The sequence below is a fragment of the Lutra lutra genome, chromosome 17 (genome assembly GCF_902655055.1).
Source record: "Lutra lutra chromosome 17, mLutLut1.2, whole genome shotgun sequence".
Classification (NCBI taxonomy): domain Eukaryota; kingdom Metazoa; phylum Chordata; class Mammalia; order Carnivora; family Mustelidae; genus Lutra; species Lutra lutra.
In genome coordinates, this window is record NC_062294.1 from 46,375,794 (window position 1) to 46,394,561 (window position 18,768).

The following is an 18,768-nucleotide window of genomic DNA, read 5'->3' on the forward strand; positions in this document are numbered from 1 at the left end:
CCTATCTGTGGGCCATCTCTTGCTGTTTGAAGCCAAAGAAGGGAGCCTAGTGAACAGTTTTTCTTAGAACCTCATAGCCAATTTTGGCTTCATTTCCCACCTTCCAGGGTTGATAGATGCTTCCAAAGAAGGTTACTTGGTCCGTTGAAGACCAGGTATGGCAGCAGTAATGTTGGGACTGTCCAAGAGGCTTTTGCCATAGGGGTCACCCTTTAGAGTCTTGCCTCAAAGGAGAGAGTCATTTTTGGTCACAGGAATACAAGACCAGAGCAGTGGTGAGTTCTGTTTTTGTATGGGAGCAGTCAAGGCTCTTCCAACTTCAAGTGATAGAAACACAACTCCAATTGTCCTTAGCCCAAAAGGAATTTATTGGTCCATATAACTGAAGAGTTTGAGGTGAGGAGGCTTCACGCTAGCTGGATTTGATCCAGAGCTTCAAATGTGAACAAGGCTCCCTCTTTGTCCCCTTACCTCTTGACTCTGCTTTCATCTGTATTAGCTTCATTCTGAGACAGGCTCTCACTGTGAGGTAGCAGAAGTGGCAGCCAGTAACATCAGGAGATGTTGCATAATGTGAGCAGCTCCAATGGAGAACTTATTCTCCCCAGTAGTTCCAGCAGGAATCCAGTGAGGACTTTCTTGGCCAGTAGATTTGTCTACTCCTGGAGCCAAGGAAGACCGTTAATTTTCCAAAGGTACCAGAAGATGGGAATGGCTGTCTGGCAAGCAGATCCACCAGAATCCATCACAGTAAAGTGCCTTGCAGTAGTCGGTGCTGATGCCTCTTTCCTGGCCATCATACCAGCGCAGCCCTTCCCTTCTCATTGCTGCCAAGCACCCAGGACAGGAGGTAGCTGGGGACCTCTGGCCCTTCAATGGAAGAAGGCCACACAGTCCTCTCCAGTCACTATCCACACCAAACACCCAGCATCCTTCTCCTGTGCTAAAAGTGACTGTTGCTCTAAACCCCCTAGTGTTTACTGAGGATTGTCAGAGCCATGGCTGGGCATTAGATTCTCTCTGCCAGTCATGTACCCGAGCAGCTGGGTGGCTTGAGAGAGAAGGATAGTTAGCAGACTTTTGGTCTTTTCCCAGTTTGTGTCCATCTATTCCGAGGAGTACGGGCCACAGGCTTTGTTTGTTTCTTAGATAGTGGTTCGTTTTTGCTGTTTTAATATGAATTTGTTTCCAGTATTTAAAAATAGCTGAATTTTATTTAAAAACCCTGATTTCTGGTTCCTCTTTAAAGAACAAACAAAACACTGGAAAAAAAAACCAAAACCCTAAACTACTAAACCTAACAATATTGGGCCCACATTCCCCCATGGCAGCAGGTGATTAGAGCTAAATAAGTGACTTCTCCTTTTAGACAGGGTGAGTGCTTTCAACTCACTGTAGTCCTCACCAGCGTGCTTCATTCAAAACCTGGCCTCACTATAAAGTGTCATGTTTGAGGCCCTGCCCTGTCCCACAGCTTTATTTATTTGGGGAAAGAAGCTGGTCAGCAGTTTATTTGGGGGGCACAGTGATGTTGCTTAGGAAAAATAACAACCCAGGAAAAGTTTATGGGAAAGAGAATGCACATCTTTGGTCTTGTTCGTGGATTTGGTCATCTTTTTGCCGTAAATGCTGTTGGCATATCAAACGTCTCGTCACAAATGTTCCCTCTGAAATAGTAACATGTCCTCCTATCTTATGAGTTGCTACCCAGTGAAGGAATCCCTCCCACTCCCAAGGGATGTTCATCTAGCCTCCACTTGACCACTTCCAGCAGCCAAGGAGCTTATTACCTCCTCACATGGCAGCCAGTTCCTTTCTTGGACAGATATATTATTTTAAAATTCTTCCTTATGTTGAGGCAGCTGCTGTCTCCTTGGGGCCGAAAGCCACAAAATGCTGGAGCTGGGAAGGGAAACTGATTATTTCAGGCATGTGAACTACCTCTCATCCATCCTGCATCTAGGGCAAACATTGATAATCAATCACAGTGTTCTTTCTCACTGAACCAGAAAGTAGAATGCAATCATAAAACTTTTTCAAATAAAATTCTTTGAAAATTACGAGGGTAATATATGTTTACTTGCAACTAGTGAAATGCTACAAAGTTATATGAAGAAAGTTAATAATTCTTTCTTCTCTCCAAGGTAACCAATGTGAACAACCCAGGGTGTGTCCTTGTACACATTTCTTTATACACATGCGCATATAGGTACTGTAAGATATATAAGGGTTTTTGTATGGCTTTTTATCCTTTTATAAAAATGCGATTGTATTGTATGTATTACTACAGAGCTTATGATCATCCCTGCAGGTTGGTGGTTAAAGATCAAACACTATATAGGTCTGTTGTGTTTTTTGTATTCTGCTATCAGGATCAAGCATGTTTTTAAAAGCTACACAGTATCCCATGTGAGGTGTGTCCTCAGTTTATTAATCATTGCCCTTTGATGGCTGTTCCTGTTGCTTCATTTCTTCGGGATCCTTCTCACCACAGTGCTCCAAGCAGCCTCTACCAGTCGTTTGGAGTTAGCCTGTGAGGTAAAACCCATTTGCCATGTCTGATCCAATCTGGCTCCTTACACATTGCAGGGAAGGGAAGCAGACTAGTTTAAAGATCAAAGTGAATCAGTGTCTGGGGCAAGACTAGAACTGAATTTTCTTGACTCTCTACATTTCCCATGTCACCTCTCACTTCCAGCCATTTTCCCTGGTTCTCCTCTGGAGTAAAAGAACAAATCTAATTCCTCTTCTGTGTGCTACCCCTTCAGATATTCAAAGTCAGTTATGTCATTCTTTCTGAGTCTTTTCTTCCCCTGGAGAAATTTCTCCAGTGTCTTCAAATTTTTCTCTTGGGACAAGGTTTCTAAATCTATTTACTATCCGGTGGGCCATTCCTTCTATCATCTTCTCGCACCAAGGCTGTAGAAATCTCAAGTGTGACTTTCATGCTTACTATCTTTATTCATTCTTTCAACAAATACATATTGAGCACCATCTATGTGCCAGTCACTGTTCTGGGCACCGGGTGACCCTATAGCTTGCTTTTTGATGGAAAGAGAAACAACAAAAATAAGATGATACCTGAGGGTGTCAAATTATATAGAAGAAATAGTATTAATATGACGGACTCCTTAGCTTGGATGGTCAGGGAAGCTCTCTCAGGAAGTAACATTGAGCTGAAACCTGAGTGACAAGTAGGGGCCAGCCATAAGTAGGTCTGGAGGAAGAGAATTCCAGTGAATAAGAAATCTTGGTACAAGACAAGGCTGGAGAGGCCACAGGAGTCTTGCAGGGCCCTGTAGGCCAAAATATGGTCAGGTTTAATTTAGGTTTCATTTAAGTGCAGTGGAAAGTCATTGGAAGATTTAAGCCAGGAGGCAACGATTGATTTCCTTTTAAAAAAAGGTTTCTGGGGGCACCTGGCTGGCTCAGTCAGAAGAGTGTACAAATCTCAATCTTGAGGTCATGAGTTCAATCCCCACATTGAGTGTAGAGATAAATAAAAGAGTATCTGGGGGATCTTTTTAACTTGGAACACGTTTCATTTCCCCTGTGCTTTTCCTTATATCCAAACGGATTGACATCTGGGCCGGTTTGCTCTGTTCAGGTGTCCCACAGAGGATTTGCCAGGTGAATCACAGCCATCTTCAGATGGACCTCACAGCCCTGTTCAGCAGGAGCATGGAAGTTCAGGGAGATGGCAGTAGCTCTCTAAGATCTGAGCCCAGTAGGTTCAGTGGGTCTTTGTGTGGAGTTCTCAGTCCTTTGGCAGCCAGAAGGAGATGGAGCCAAATGTGGTTTGGGGATAGAGCCAAGGCACTGGTTGCAGGAGAGACAGGGAAATGTGAGTGGAGACCTGGAGCTCAAGACACTTAGAAAAAGGCTTCAGAGTAGTGTCCAGAAATCAGTCAACTGGAGAATAGGCTTGTTGTCTGCCCAGTTAACACAGCTCCTGTGTAGTTCCTGTCTGAGAGAAGAATTTGGACACTTTCTTGCTTGGGAGTTTTTTTGTTTTTGTTTTTGTTTTTGTTTTTTTTAAGATTTTATTTATTTATTTGACAGAGATCACAAGTAGGCAGAGAAGCATGTAGAGAGAGAGGAGGAAGCAGGCTCCCCACTGAGCAGAAAGCCCAATGTGGGGCTCTATCCCAGGACCCTGGGATCATGACCTGAGCTGAAGGCAGAGGCTTTAATGCACTGAGCCACCTAGGCTCCCCCACTTGGGAGTTTTTTTACTTTGGATGTGACCCTCTCTCAGGTTGGCATCCTCTGTGCTCTTAGGAGTCTGGATGACAGTCTGGAGTCTTTGGGAACCAAGGGGACTTACCAACCCAGAGAATTTGGGTCAGGAGTAACCTTCAGGGGAATGAAGAAGTCGTCTGGGGGAGACTTACCTCAGAGCAGAGATGAGTGAGAGCTTAGAGATCAGAGGTGCACCTTTCTCAGAGTGGCAGAGCTGGGTTGAAGGAGGTAAGATCCCCTAGCCTGTTGGAAATCTTTGAAAAAGACTTTGTCCGTCCTTGTACCCATGGACACTGAGGCAGTTAGTGATCAGTTAGCTATCTGCATACTCGAGATCTCCACTGGGATCACCACTCACATTGTCCACTCACATCTTCGCTTTGTGAGGCTTAGATTGAAATAATATAAACTGCATGTAGTCCTCTTACCAGGTGAGCCGTCACTCTTTCCCACTCTCAGAAGAGGTGGCCAGAGACCAGCAAGGTCAAGGCATGTGCTGGGGGTCATGTGTCACCTGGGACCAGGTCTCCATTAATTCAGATCTTTCCCTATAGTGTGCAGCCTCTCCTATTTCCCATCTCTGGAAAATCCTACCAACTTACTCTGCTCCCTTTGGTCCTATGACAGTGAGGCTTGCTGGGCAACATCTTCTCCTTAGTCTCTCTGAATCCCAATCATGCTTTTTCTCTGAACCTGTAGATTGGAAGGAAAATTGGTTTCTTATCTGGTAATTGGCTTCCATCTTTCTCTCCAGGGACTCAGCAGAGCAGATACCCTGAGAGAGGAAGGCATGAAGCCTCCTTGCCCCCTCAGCCAGCACTAACCACACTAGTTCAGCCCTTTCATTCTGTCTGATCCCTTTACTTCCTTTTCTAGGAGCCTGGAGAGGTGTGGCTGGACCAAGACCTCCCCCGATGTGAGCAGGTTTCCTCCTCCCCCCACTACCCGTTGCCACCACGCCAGGGAACGTCCTCAAGCCCTGGCCCTCAGGGGAGAGGTAACAGGAGCCCCGAGCCGAGACCATGTGACGGCGCTGGCCCTCGCCACCGCCGTCCCCCCCACCCTGGCCCCAGGCCTGGCACCATGATGTTCCGAGACCAGGTGGGCATCCTCGCTGGCTGGTTCAAGGGCTGGAATGAGTGTGAGCAGACGGTGGCCCTGCTGTCACTTCTGAAGCGGGTCACTCGCACCCAGGCCCGCTTCCTGCAGCTCTGCCTGGAGCACTCGCTAGCGGACTGCAATGACATCCACCTACTGGAGTCGGAGGCCAACAGTGCTGGTGAGTCTCCACCCCTAGAGACAAGCACAGTGGAAGGGAGACCTGGAATAAGAGCTGATGTCAGATGGCGGAGGAGGCCCACCCCCACAGTGGTGCTGAGGAATGTGGGTTCTGAGCATGTTGGTGGGTGGGGAGTCACTGACCTCCCAAGTCATCATCATAGGTCTCTCGGGGCTATGTTGTTGCCAGATGTACTGAGATGTGGGGGTTCCTGGGGAGGACAGTGCAAACTGGAAACATCCCATAGCAGAGGAAGAGTTACATAGGTGGCTGGTCTAGGTGACAGAGGAAGAGACTTAAAGTCATTACTGTGAAGGGGGTTGGAAGCTGAGCAAATAATTCATTTCTCAAGCTTCAGGATGCAGAGCTAGGAGGGAATTTTAGAATTCTTCCAAAATTTACTAGTCATCTTAAACTTTTCTTTACTCCTAAAGGTAAGTTGGACTTAAGGGATAAACAGCTTCAAGAGAGTTTTGAGTTTAGATATGGTCCTTATCAGTTCCCTCAGCACTCAGTAGAGAGATACTCTGTGTCCCATGAGGTTGGCGTTGGGATGGCTGAGCCAGGCGTCTATAGAACTGTCTGTCCCAGGACCCCCAGATGTAGATAAGAGTCAGGCCAGAGAACCCTCTCAGGGGACCCTCCTGAAGCCATTCTGGCCTCTGGGCCTCCACAGGGCTATTTGGAGAGCTGTTGACCTCAGCGATGGGTGAGAGAGAGATGGAGGCCAGAGAAGAGGGCAAGTTTTACTACCTGAAAGCTAACTGGGGACTGGGGAGGGCACCTAGGGGCTCCGTGTCAGTTCCCACCTTCTTCCCCATGATAATGGTTCATTCATGTCAAGCCCTTAAAACGAGCCAAGTACTGCCTTGTATACTAACTTTGAAAGCAGTCTTTTTTGGTGGCTCTAGAGTCAGACTGTCTGGGTTTAAGTCCCAGTTCTGTCATTTGCGATATAACGAAGTAACTTAATCTTTCTGAGCCTTGGTTTCTTCATCTTTAAAATCAAGACCATAACTGTGCTTACCTTCTAGGGTAGTTGTGAACTCTGAGAACAGTATCTGGCATGTAGTAAACGCTTAAAAAATGTAAATGGTTTTTATTGTCAATAACTCATTTAGTCCTAACAACAACCCCATGAAATAGGTACTGTTATTATCCTCATTTTATAGGTGAGGAAATCCACAGTGGACTGCTAAGATTGGGACTGGGGAGCCACAGAGTTTCCTGGCTTCCCTCATCTCCCCAGGTCCATCTGCCTTGGTAACAGTCACCTTTATTTTTCTGAATTTTTGTGTACCAAGTCACAGAAGCACCTTGGTTATAGGGTGAGGGGGCTCCTAGGCCAGGAGTCATACTGCCTTAAATCCAGTATGAGTGAGAGCAAGAACCTAGCAAGGCTGCAGCAGGCTCAGAGCTCAACCCCTCCCCCGTCCCCACCAGGGAAGGCTCCTTTCTGCTCTGTAGCAGGAGTTCTTGGTTGCGGTATGGCTCTGCCCCCAGAGGAGGGCTCCTTTGGGACAGGCCATTTTCTTTTGCAGCTTTGGAACACATCCCTCCCACCCCATCCTGACCAGGCAGTTGCATGAGCACTGGGTGCCAGTCTTGTCTATATCTCAGAACCATCAGTGGTGTTTATTCTGTTTTCTTATTAGAGCATGTTTAATTTCTGTGTTTTCAAAACTTGTAAAGTCAGACCATATGAAAGGTAAAAAGTGAGGTCTCCTCCCTTCCATACTTCCACATTCCCAGTTGGTGTATGTTTTGTGAGATATTCTGTGCATGTATGAATACGTTCATACTCTCCCTTCACCTTGTTCATTGTTTTGATCATTTTATTTTATTTTATTTTTTAAAGATTTTATTTATTTGACAGACAGAGATCACAAGTAGGCAGAGAGGCAGGCAGAGAGAGAGAGGGAGGGAGGCAGGCTCCCTGCTGAGCAGAGAGCATGATGTGGGACTCCATCCTAGGACCTCAGGATCATGACCTGAGCTGAAGGCAGAGGCTTTAACCCACTAAGCCACCCAGGCACCCTGTTTTGATCTTTTTTTTTTTTTATATATTTTTTAAAGATTTTATTTATTTATTTGACAGAGATCACAAATAGGCAGAGAGGCAGGCAAAGAGAGAGGAAGGGAAGCAGGCTCCCTGCCGAGCAGAGAGCCCGATGCGGGGCTCGATCCCAGAATCCTGGGATCATGACCTGAGCCAAAGGCAGAGGCTTTAACCCACTGAGCCACCCAGGCGCCCCTGTTTTGATCATTTTAATACATAGAGTGGAACACTGTGCATATTAACCAATTTCGTTTAACAGTATAACTTGAAGATCTCATATTCCAGTTGTATGTGTATATATACTTCATTATCGATGGCTGCATAATAGCAAGAATACGTAGAATAAGTAAATTTATGGAGCCCTACCTGGGTATCAAGCAATACTTTACCTTTATTACTCATTTAACCCTCACAACAGTTCTGTAAGGTAGGTCTTACTGTTCCCTGACTTTATAGATGAGGAGATTAAGGTCTTGAGAGGTTTAGTGACTTGCCCTGCGTCACACAACTGGTCAGAGGTGGAACTGGAATTTGACTTTAGACCTCTTGGCTCTTGACCTCTAGGCTTTACCATATGGTATGTTTGGTCTTGCTCTTACAGTGTTGTAATGAGTATCCTTTAAGCATCTCTAGGATAAATTCCTAGAATTCTGTGGAGCTGCTAGTTTGAAGTAATGTGCATTTAAAATATTCCCTAGGGGCACCTGGGTGGCTTAGTTGGTTAAGCCTTCAACTCTTGATTTCGACTCAGGTCATGATCTCAGGGTCGTGGGATTGAACCCCAGGTCGGGCTCCACGCTCAGTGTGGAGTCTGCCTGTCCCCTCTGCTCCTCCCCCTGCTTGTGTGCTCACTTGCTCTCTGTCAAATAAATAAAGAAATAAAGAAATAAAATCTTTGAAAAATTAATAAATAAGTTAAATATTCCCTCTTACCACATTGCTTTGAAAGACTTGGTACACTTTACACCAAGAACCGAGGCCCTTCCCAGATGGTTTGCACTGGGATTTGGCAGGGTAATGGGTTGAGAACTGATGAGGAGTGAATTCACTGGTGAATGAAAATAGGAATCTAGGTCTTCAGCCACAGTCCCATGTCAGATGGTGAGAGTATAACAAGCTGGTGCTTGGATATAAAGGTAGGGAAAACTTTGAATGAGATAAGAGGAGGGCTATGGTGTATATCAGAGTTGGCAGGCAGCCTGCCAGGATTAGAGCAGAGCATGATGGGAGAGAGAAGTGATCGCAGAGGTAAATTCTGTAGACCCTTGTGTACCTCTTTCTTTTTTCTTTTTTTTTTTCTTTTTTTTTTTAAAGATTTTATTTATTTGACAGAGATCACAAGTAGGCAGAGAGGCAGGCAGAGAGAGAGAGAGAGGAGGAAGCAGGCTCCCCGCAGAGCAGAGAACCCGATGCGGGACTCAATCCCAGGACCGCGAGATCATGACCCAAGCCGAAGGCAGAGGCTTAACCCACTGAGCCACCCAGGCGCCCTGTGTACCTCTTTCTTAATAGGCATGGTGGTTCCAAGACTAAGGAGGCTTGTGTCTCCTGTCTTGGCCCACCCTCAAGTAGAACACCCGCCTTGCCGTATTTGTGAGGGAAGGAGCTACTTCCTGGGCCCAGAGGCCTGCCTTGTGGGAGGAATTGTGCACCCTCTGCCTTTTTCTCTCCCGGTGTTCATTATGGCCTTCCCATTCCCTCTGTTTCCCAAACTTGCATCATCATCCATCTCACCTGGTGAAGGGTTGTGACTGTTAAAATCCAGCTCCTCCCCACCAACCCAGACCCACCAAATCAGAATCCTGAGGGTATGGGCCTGGGAGCACATACCCAGGTTCTGATGACCAGGCAGTCTTGAGAAATGATGCCTTGTTGGATGAATCCTTTGTCATGGGACTTGAGAATAGGAATCAGGACCTCTAGGAGTTCTAGTTCCATCTCTGCCACTAACAACTCTCGTGAGTTGGACCAGCTCCACCCCTGTTGAGCCCAGGGAACTGTATCTGAACCGTAAGAAGGTTGTTCTAGATACTGTCCAAGTTTTGGGCTCTGAAGTAACTCTGAAGTTATTCTGAAGTTAGCTCTGAAGTAACTCACCAAAGCCACAGCCAAGCATATTACGTTCTTTGGGAGCCCAGCACATTCTTCTAAAAGATTAGTTCTTAATATTTTAGGAGATGGACTTTTCAGAGACTGTCTTCCCTGCCTCCCCCACCACCACCAAGATGCACATTACCCTGCAGATCAAATCATGAATTCAGTTGGTACACCAATCCCCAGGGAAGAGCTGCCTCTTATAGGGTCTGAAACTCTTCAGCTTTTTAGATCCCTTCAGACCTGGGTGGCTGAACATGAGGCAGATCCTCTGCCATTTTTGGGTTTGTACTCTGTGTCCCAGCCACCCAACCCTGCCCCTTCTTTAAGTTCTCCCAAGGAGGCCCTGGGTTCAGATTTGGGTTTGGGGCAGAGCTACCAGAAAGGGCAGGGAGTGCAGAGGGCTTGATCTAGGCAAGTGGGTACCATGGCTTCATGTCAGAATCACTCAAGGACTTTATAAAAATAATCTGATAGGGTTCCTGGGTGGCTCAGTCGTTAAGCATCTCCCTTCGGCTCAGTTCATGATCCCAGGGTCCTGGGATCGAGCCCCGCATCGGGTTCCCTGCTTGGCGAGCCTGCTTCTCCCTCTCCCTCTGCCTTCTGTTCACCTGGTGTGCGCACTCTCTCTTCTTTGTCAAATAAAATCTTTAAAAAGTAATAATAATAATCTGAGGCCTGGGTCCTATCCCCAGCAAGTCTGATATTTTTAAAGCTCCCTAGTTGGCTCTTGGGTGCATCCAGTGGAGAACCTCTTGTCTTAATACTGGTGCTGATTCCAGGTGGGCCCAGGAAGGTAGTGGGGGTATGCAGCCTGCTGGGAGTGAGGAGTTGGGGCTGTGGAAGAGGCATCTAGTCTGGGCTGTTCCTTCCTCTCAATCAGCTGAGAGGGTTTAGGGAAGTCCCCCAGCCCAGGCAGCCAGTGTTGGTTTCATGCAAGCAGAATCTGAAACAATACCCAGGAAAAGAAAAGAAGTAGTACCCTAAGGGTCTCTGGAACAGGAAAGGAGAGAGGCTCCAGCTTTCCCCCTGCTATCATCCCTGTTTCTTTTCCCAGTGCTGTCTTCCCTGCCTGTTTGGAGCTGTAACAGTAATCCTGGCCCTCTTTACGCCTGATGCTGACTTGGACCAAAAGGGTAGAGCCAGGGAAACTGAAATCCCTTTCCCTCCCTGGTCATTCAGCTTCCTGGGCCGCATTTCCTGCGTTTTCTTTCCTCCTCCTGTTCTCTGAGTCAGAGTCCCTGTATCCAGCAGGTTTAAACTCCTCCCTCTCTGGCTCACTGAATCTGGGTGGGGAAACTGAGGTCAGGAGGGGGCCGAGGCTGAATGAATCACCAGAGCTCAGCTCTCATGCTTCCACCCTCCCCTTTCAAGCTCTACTGACACAGTTCATCAAACAAAAATGTGAGCCCCCTGGCCCTCCCCCATGTTTGTGCGAGCTGGGGTGAGGTAGAGTAGGGCGTGTTTGCAGCTGAACCCCAGTCCCTGTGACGAGTGCCTGAGGCTGCCAGGATTGTTGCAACAGCCCAGCACATAAAAATGGATTTGCTTTTATGGCAGTCTCCAAAATATATTTGGCTCCTATGGTTTGCCAGGACCCAGGGTCATGACCTACTTAGCTCTGGTCACCTGGTCAAGGAGGGTACTCATGCACAGTCTCTCTGGTCCTCTCCATGCCTGCAGAATCCAGGTTTGCCGCTTGGGAGGAAGGAGTCATTGGCATCATGGCATTCCCCAGCCCCCTCCCCCATCCGCCCACCTCCAGAATTTCATCACTGCTTATTGTGCCTCTAGCTCAGAGGAGCCAGAGACATGTCTGTTTTTGGTAAATAACTGTATGAAATTCCCCACCCCTGTCGAGAATCTTAAGGGGGAGTCCCAGATGTGCCCTCCTGTGTTAATTGTTCCCCACAGTCCCAAAACAGCGTGGGCTCTCAATCTTCAACCAGGAGCAATGACAATAGTAGTTAAAATCCATGGAGTACTTAACACACGTCAGGTGCTTTGCACGATGGTCTCATTGAATCTTTACAACAACCCTGTGACCTAGGATTTTTACTGCCCCTGCTGTACGGAAGAGGAGACCAGGCTCAGAGAAGTTAAAGGACTGGCCCACAGTTATATTGACCTGGGTCATAGAAGCAGAGGTAGATTTGGAATCCAGGCAGGTTCGCATTTGAACCTGTGCTCTTACTCAGTATATCTGCTAGGACATGAGACAGGGTGACGTGAGGTCAGGGGTCCTCGAGAGGCACATGACCCACACATAGACCCCGCTACCTTCCAGGAGGCCATCTGGGTTCAGTTGTGCAGGTATTCATTAGGCCCCTGCTGTGCCTCAGCTCTGAGCCAGACTTCTGATCAGAGCAGGAAACGAAGTTTCATCCCCACCCATCATCTGCAGCCCCAGCTGGGCTCACCCCAAGGGGCCTGAGGCTGCGCAAATTCCTTGGACCCATTCCAGTGCTCACTGATGCTTCCCAGTCATGGGAGGCCCGCCCTCCCCACCGTACCGCTGCACAGACACATGAACACACATTTCCCCAGGGTCAGCCTCCAGTCATCCAAAACCTCTCTCTCTCTCCTTTCTCTGTAGTAGAACAAGGTCCTTCATTGAGCCCAACCCTTGGGGCTGTTCTGTCATGTCCCCTGGCAGTACCAGAGGAGAAGCTGTGTCCCATAGCCCTGGGGTCCTGGCAGTATTCTGGGGTGGGGAGGAACTAGACAAGGCTTCTTTCTGTCCCAGATGCCTCTGGCTACCCTATAAGGCCTAACAACAGCGATTGAGAGCATCAGGGTAGGGCTGGAAGGGTAGGCTGACTGCCGGAGAAGGGAGAAAAACACCAATCACTGAGTCACATACTAAGTGCTTACTGTGGGTAGACTCCTGTCAGGTGCTTTACACGCATTGTCTCCCTAAATCCTCTCAGTGGCCCTGTTAATTCCCCCTTTCCAGAGGAGGAAGCACTTGGCCAGGCAACTGTATAACACAGCTGGGATATAAGTCTTTGACTTTCCCTAATCTTCATCACTGTATTTCTTCTTCCGTCTCATCAAGAGCAAAAAATTCAAGGATTATTAAGTCAGGGAAATGGGGTGCCAGGGTATTTGTTCCTATGTGATCAAGTACCAGATGGAGGAGGTAGAAGGGTGGGATAAGTGAAGGCTTCCTGAAATCAGGAAGGCCTGTCCCACCTTGGAAACATCCTTATATGTTAGAGATGATTTAAGAGTCAGCCTTGTAGTCATGGGGCTCTGGTTCAAGAGAAAACAGAGGAGGGGCGCCTGGGTGGCTCAGTGGGTTAAGCCGCTGCCTTCAGCTCGGGTCATGATCTCAGGGTCCTGGGATCGAGTCACGCATCGGGCACTCTGCTCGGCAGGGAGCCTGCTTCCCTCTCTCTCTCTCTCCCTGCCTCTCTGCCTACTTGTGATCTCTCTCTCTGTCAAATAAATAAATAAATAAAATCTTTAAAAAAAAAAAAAAAGGAGAGAAAACAGAGGAGATGAGTTTTCCTAGCTTTGAGTGGTAAGTCACACATGAGATCTAGAAAGCCAGGGACGATGAAGGGGTGGAGAACAAGAGGCTTGGCATTGGAGAACTAGTACAGTGTTATACGTAAAAGTTTCTCCCAGTTCTAGAGGCTGACAGACCTGGGTTCAGATCATGGTTCCGTCTCTGAAATCTAGTCCCTCATCTATAAGGTGGGATGTTAAAGGAGGGTTGAGGTGAGGTTCTTAGCATAGTGTCTGGCATATAGTAAATGCTCAGTAAGTGCTATCTGTTATTACTGTTATTGTGTAGTATTACTTTTCTGTTTTGGCCAGTACTATGGGCATAGCAGGAATTGATAACTCTGCTTAAATGCATGAATCCCTGGGGTTCTCTAGGAAGCTTAGAGCAGAGAGTCCCAGGCCAAGAGAATGAGTAAGTTAGTTATATGGCCGGGAGTTGTGTGTTTCATTTTCGTAAAGCTACAGATTTAAGCAGAACTAGAAATCTCTTTTTTTCTAAAGTTTTTATTTATTTGAGAGAGAGCAAGAGCACGAGCAGAGGGGAGACTCAGAGGGAGAGACAGAGGGAGAGAGAGAAGCAGACCCTCCCCCCACACCCAGCTGAGCAGGAAACCCGCCGTGGGGCTCCATCCCAGGACCCTGAGATCATGACCTGAGCCAAAGGCAGACACTTAATGACTGAGCCACCTGGACACACCCAGGGACACCCCCAGAATTAGAAATAAATGTGAATTCCTAAAAAATAGATTTCCACACAGGTCATTAAGACAAAGAGAGGTGTGAGGGGTCCTTTCTCATGTTTTTATGCAAGGCTTCCTTTGCAGAGACCAGTGGTCCTTGGAATCTTAAGCCTTTAGGAAGTTGGGTTGAGACACTGTCAGATGCAGAGCGATCCAGATTGGGGCTCACTTGAAATCCAGATGCCTAGAATTCTGAGGCTCTCCTTATATAGTATATGCCTATTCCCAGCCTCTCCATTTCCAGGACCAGGAGTGGGCATGTGGCTTTAGAATCTCTGTGGGTATTTGAAAAGAAGGAGCCACAGTAAGATATAATAACTGTGATGATGGGTAGCTAATATTTGCTGAGAACTTACTTTATGCTCTACTTTGTGCTATGGTCTCACTTTAATTCATAGTAGTTAGTAGTAGCTGTGCCAGTTAGGAATGATTCTGACTCCCACTTCAGAGATAAAGCTCAGTGAAGTTCTACATTTGCCCAGAGTAACATGGTTAGTAACTGGGAGAGGAGGGACATAAGCCATATCTCTGCCTGTTCTTTTTCATCACTTACCCCTCCAGGGTCCTCTCTCTGTCAGGTTAAACCCAGTTCCTTCACACCTTCCCAGGACCTTACCAATAGCCCAGTAGGTCATCTCTCAAAACGCCCATGTTAGGTGTTTGCAAATCATCACTGTGGCTACAGGTCTGAGCTCAGTTGCCCAAGAGGGAGGACATAGTTGGCCCTAGTCCTTGATCATTATCTCTTTTCTCAAGTATTGGTTGGTATTCTTTGTCCCTTTCCTTTGCCCTGTCAGCATTTTCTCCTATCCTCTACTCCACTGGAGAGTTAAAGTTAAGGCAGGGGTAACAAGGTCTTCACGGAGGACAGACCTATAACAAACAGTTCCTTCCCAAGGCCTCCTTTATGTGGCCAGGCAGTGGTCTTATTCCTCGGGAGTCCCCTTCTGGGTCAAGAGGGGAAACCTGGCTCATCTCCACAGACAGACTTATTAGGCTGTCACACTGTGGGATGGGAAAACAATGTCACCAGATCACTGCAGCATGGAGCAGCCAGGCACGCTTCCTGGAAGAGAGCAGGTTTAGGCAGTCCAGAATTTGGGTGCCTGGGTGGCTCAGTTGGTTAAGTATCTGCCTTTGGCTCATGTCATGATACCGGAGCCCTGGGATCAAGCCCTGCATCGTGAGCTCCTTGTCAGGAACATGAAACCTTGCTGTCCTTTTAGGAAGAGAAATCCATCTTGGTGAATGGTAAAAATCTAGAGGCAAAGAGAATAGTTAAAAAAAACAGCAAGCTGGGGTGCCTGGGTGGCTCAGTTGGTTAAGCATCTGCCTTCTCTCAGGTCATGATCCCAGAGTCCTGGGATCTAGCCCCACATCAGGCTCCCTGCTTCTTCTCTCTCTCTCTCTCTCAAATAAATAAATAAATCTTTAAAATATAAATAAACAGCAAGCATTTAGTAAATACATTCTTTCTGTGTGCCTGGCCATTTCCATTCTTTATTAGCTCAGTGAATCTCAGAACAGCATTGTGAACTGAGTCCTGTAATTATCTCAAAACTTTTCAATGAGGAGATCACTGCTCTGTGAGGTTTTCAAGGTGACTTTCCCAGAGTCTAGCTAGTAAGTTGTAGAGTCTAGACCGTCTGATTCCAGAGCTCAAACTATTAACCATCATGTTCCAGTGTCATTCTCCTATCAGGAAGGAGGCTCTTTTGCTGGGGGAAAGGGAGTGTGGGTAGAGGCCATGAAGATAACAAACAGGGATACAGGAAGAAGGGCAGGCCTGGGGACAGCAGGAGGAGCTCAGATTCCAGAGTAGCAAGTTTGGCTGATAGGGAGCCACAGCAGGTGTTGGAGAGTAGGAGTGATGGAACCAGGAAAAATTACTCTGGCAATAGTAAGTGCTTTGGGTCTCATCAGTATGAAGGACAAGCTCAGGGGTCATGAAGGGGGAAGGGAGAGGAGATTGGAGCTGAGGGAGCAGACTGTAGGTAGCACTCCTGGATCTATAGAGAGTCCCCCACCCTGTCTTTCCTGACATTCCCTTTTGTCACCTCCACAGCCATCGTCAGCCAGTGGCAGCAGGAGTCCAAAGAGAAGGTGGTATCCCTCCTGCTGTCCCACCTGCCCCTGCTTCAGCCAGGCAACACGGAGGCCAAGTCGGAGTACATGAGGCTGCTGCAGAAAGTGCTGGCCTACTCGATCGAGAGCAATGCCTTCATCGAGGAGAGCCGCCAGCTGCTCTCTTATGCCCTCATCCACCCGGCCACCACACTGGAGGACCGCAATGCACTGGCCCTCTGGCTGAGCCACCTGGAAGAACGGCTGGCTAGTGGCTTCCGCACCCGGCCTGAGCCCACCTACCACTCACGCCAAGGCTCAGATGAGTGGGGGAGCCCTGCAGAGCTGGGCCCTGGGGAGGCAGGGCCAGGCTGGCAGGACAAGCCACCCCGGGAAAATGGACACGTGCCCTTCCACCCATCCAGCTCAGTGCCGCCAGCTATCAACAGTATTGGGAGCAACGCAAATGCAGGTGAGGGAGTGAGGGTCCCAGGAGGCCATGCCTACTTGAAAAAGCTCAAACTGGGCTCTTCACTTGTTCTTTGGCCTTGAGCAAGTCACATAATCTCTGTGCAGAGCTTGTGAACTGCCATTCCGGGAGCTGTGTCTGACCTACAGACATGTCTTGTTGAGCCCAAACTCAGTGAATCTTTGCTTTTGTCTTATTATGTTTTAAAATAAATTTGGTGACATAAGAAATTGGTAATTTTCCCCTAGAAATCCCGATTTCAGTTTCTCTTAAAAAATTTTTAAAAATCCGGCAACTCAAGTTCTGTAATCCTATAGCAACAAAAAGATGGCCGAATATTGTGTTCCCCCCACCTTAAGACCCTGTACATGTGCCCCAGTTGGCCTGTGCCCCTAATGACTTCTTTTGGGCATGTCTGATACCTGCCAGGCCTCTGAAAGCATTGAGTTACTAGATATAATCTAAGGTCCCTTCCAGCTTAGACATTGTGGATTTGTGTTTATGGCTTCAGCTAACAGCATTGTTTCTGAAAAATCTGTGTTTGTAAGCCTGTTTATGTAAGATGTAAGTCACACTGTAAGATATTAGTAATAGTAGGTAACTTTTTGAGTGTTGACTGTGTTGTAAGCGCTTTACTGACATGATATCTCATTTAATCCTTGTCACAACTTTATCATCAGCCCCATTCTAGAAATGACACTGAGACTCAAAGAAGTGAAGTCACATATTCAAGGTTATACACAGAGCAAGTAGTAGAATGGTCCTAAGTTCAGACCCAGCAGTCTGACACCAGAGTCTGCCCCTGGTGACTACTCTGTCCTCCAGCTAAATGGTCTGGAAGGGCTGTGTTGGTAAGCACCCCAGAGGCTAGGGTGAGCAGGGGGAGCTGGTGAGTTTTTGAAATACTACTTGAAATGAACAGGTTAAGGGGAAAGTGGCATTTCCAAGGCGTGGTGAGGTAATGTGACCTGAGTCCAGGTGTGCGAGGTTTCTAAGATTTAACCTCAGCATGGCTGGTCCCCTTTGGCTGGCTGGTAGTGCTTAAAGCAAGCCGAGAGAGAGTGGCAGTGAAATGTCATCCATGCCAATAGGTGAAGTGAACCTGGGTCTCCTGGTGGCACCTGGTACATGCCCTTGGTGCTCTGAGCCACTTTCTTCCCCCAGTTTCATATGGATGTCCTAGCTACTTGTCTCCCTCCCAGGTGCTGGTAAGGATCACAGGAAATAGAGGGATAGGAAAGCATTTCTGGCACCTCTGGCAACACAAAGTGTGTTAGACCGTGTCTTATAGTCTCAGAGCATCATAGTTTCTGGGTCCAAATTGGGAAAATACATTAGTAAAGATAATTCTAGCTCAGGTTATTGAACATTTAGTCTTTTTCAAAAGGTGTTCTGAGAAATTTACACAAATAAATTCTTGGGCTGAGTCATAGAAAAGTCACCTGCCCCAGGTGGTATAGCCAGAATTTAAATCCAGGCAGTCTGGCTCCACAGCTCATACTTGTAACTACTATGCTACATTGCTTCCATGTAAAAGTGACCCTCCCATAGACACTTAGACCTCATCGAGGGGAGGGGGTACCCATATATTTCTTCCTCCCCACAATGTCCCAATGGGGCACAGCGCTATTAAAGGCCTAAGCTGGAACAACGTCAGATAGAGAGGTTGAACCAGAAGAGAGAAAGGAGTTGGGCATTCCTGGTAGAGGACACAGCATGAAATGAAGACACAGGGGTGGCAAATTGGAGTGTGCAGACGTCTGGCTGGGATGGAGAGATGCAAGGTTTAAATGAGTAATAGCAGTAGCAGACATTCATGTTTACTGTGTGCCTATCCCTTTGCCAAGGACATTACTTGGAAATGGAGGCAGTGACTTTCCCAGGATCATAAAATTAATAAGTGGCAGAGCCAGAATTTTAGTGCAGGTCTGTCTTGACTCCCAGATCTCAGTATATTAGGGCCACATTCTGGGGGGCCTTGAAGGATAGGATGAAGCTTTTCGATTTCGAGCAGTTGCAGGAAACAGGAAACCATTAAAATATTTTTGAGTGGGGAGCAAGGATTAGGCTGTAAGGGCAAGCAGGGTGGGTTTGGGGTGCTGCCAGGGACAGACCAGGGTTTCTTAGAGAGTGAGTGAGGTCCTGGATCTCCAGCCGGCATTCCTGTTTTTATACATGCTGTGGCTGGCCTCCACCCCAGTCCCTGGTCAAGCAGGACTCCTCAGGAACTGCACAGTCATTCTAATCAGGATAATTTCCTGCCTCCTCCTTCACTGAGAAGGGAAGAGAAGGAAGCCATGGGCACCAA

General features: G+C 47.5%; 1 protein-coding gene across 1 annotated transcript in view; it reads left to right on the forward strand.

Annotated features, from left to right (window-relative positions):
- SAMD4B (sterile alpha motif domain containing 4B) overlaps nt 1-18,768 on the forward strand; it is a 37,251-nt gene that overhangs the window by 8,113 nt on the left and 10,370 nt on the right. The window contains exons 2-3 of the mRNA XM_047709736.1: nt 5,119-5,521; nt 15,993-16,463. Coding sequence (XP_047565692.1) covers nt 5,326-5,521; nt 15,993-16,463 — 667 coding nt within the window. The 5' untranslated portion in view covers nt 5,119-5,325. The remainder of the gene's footprint in view (nt 1-5,118; nt 5,522-15,992; nt 16,464-18,768) is intronic.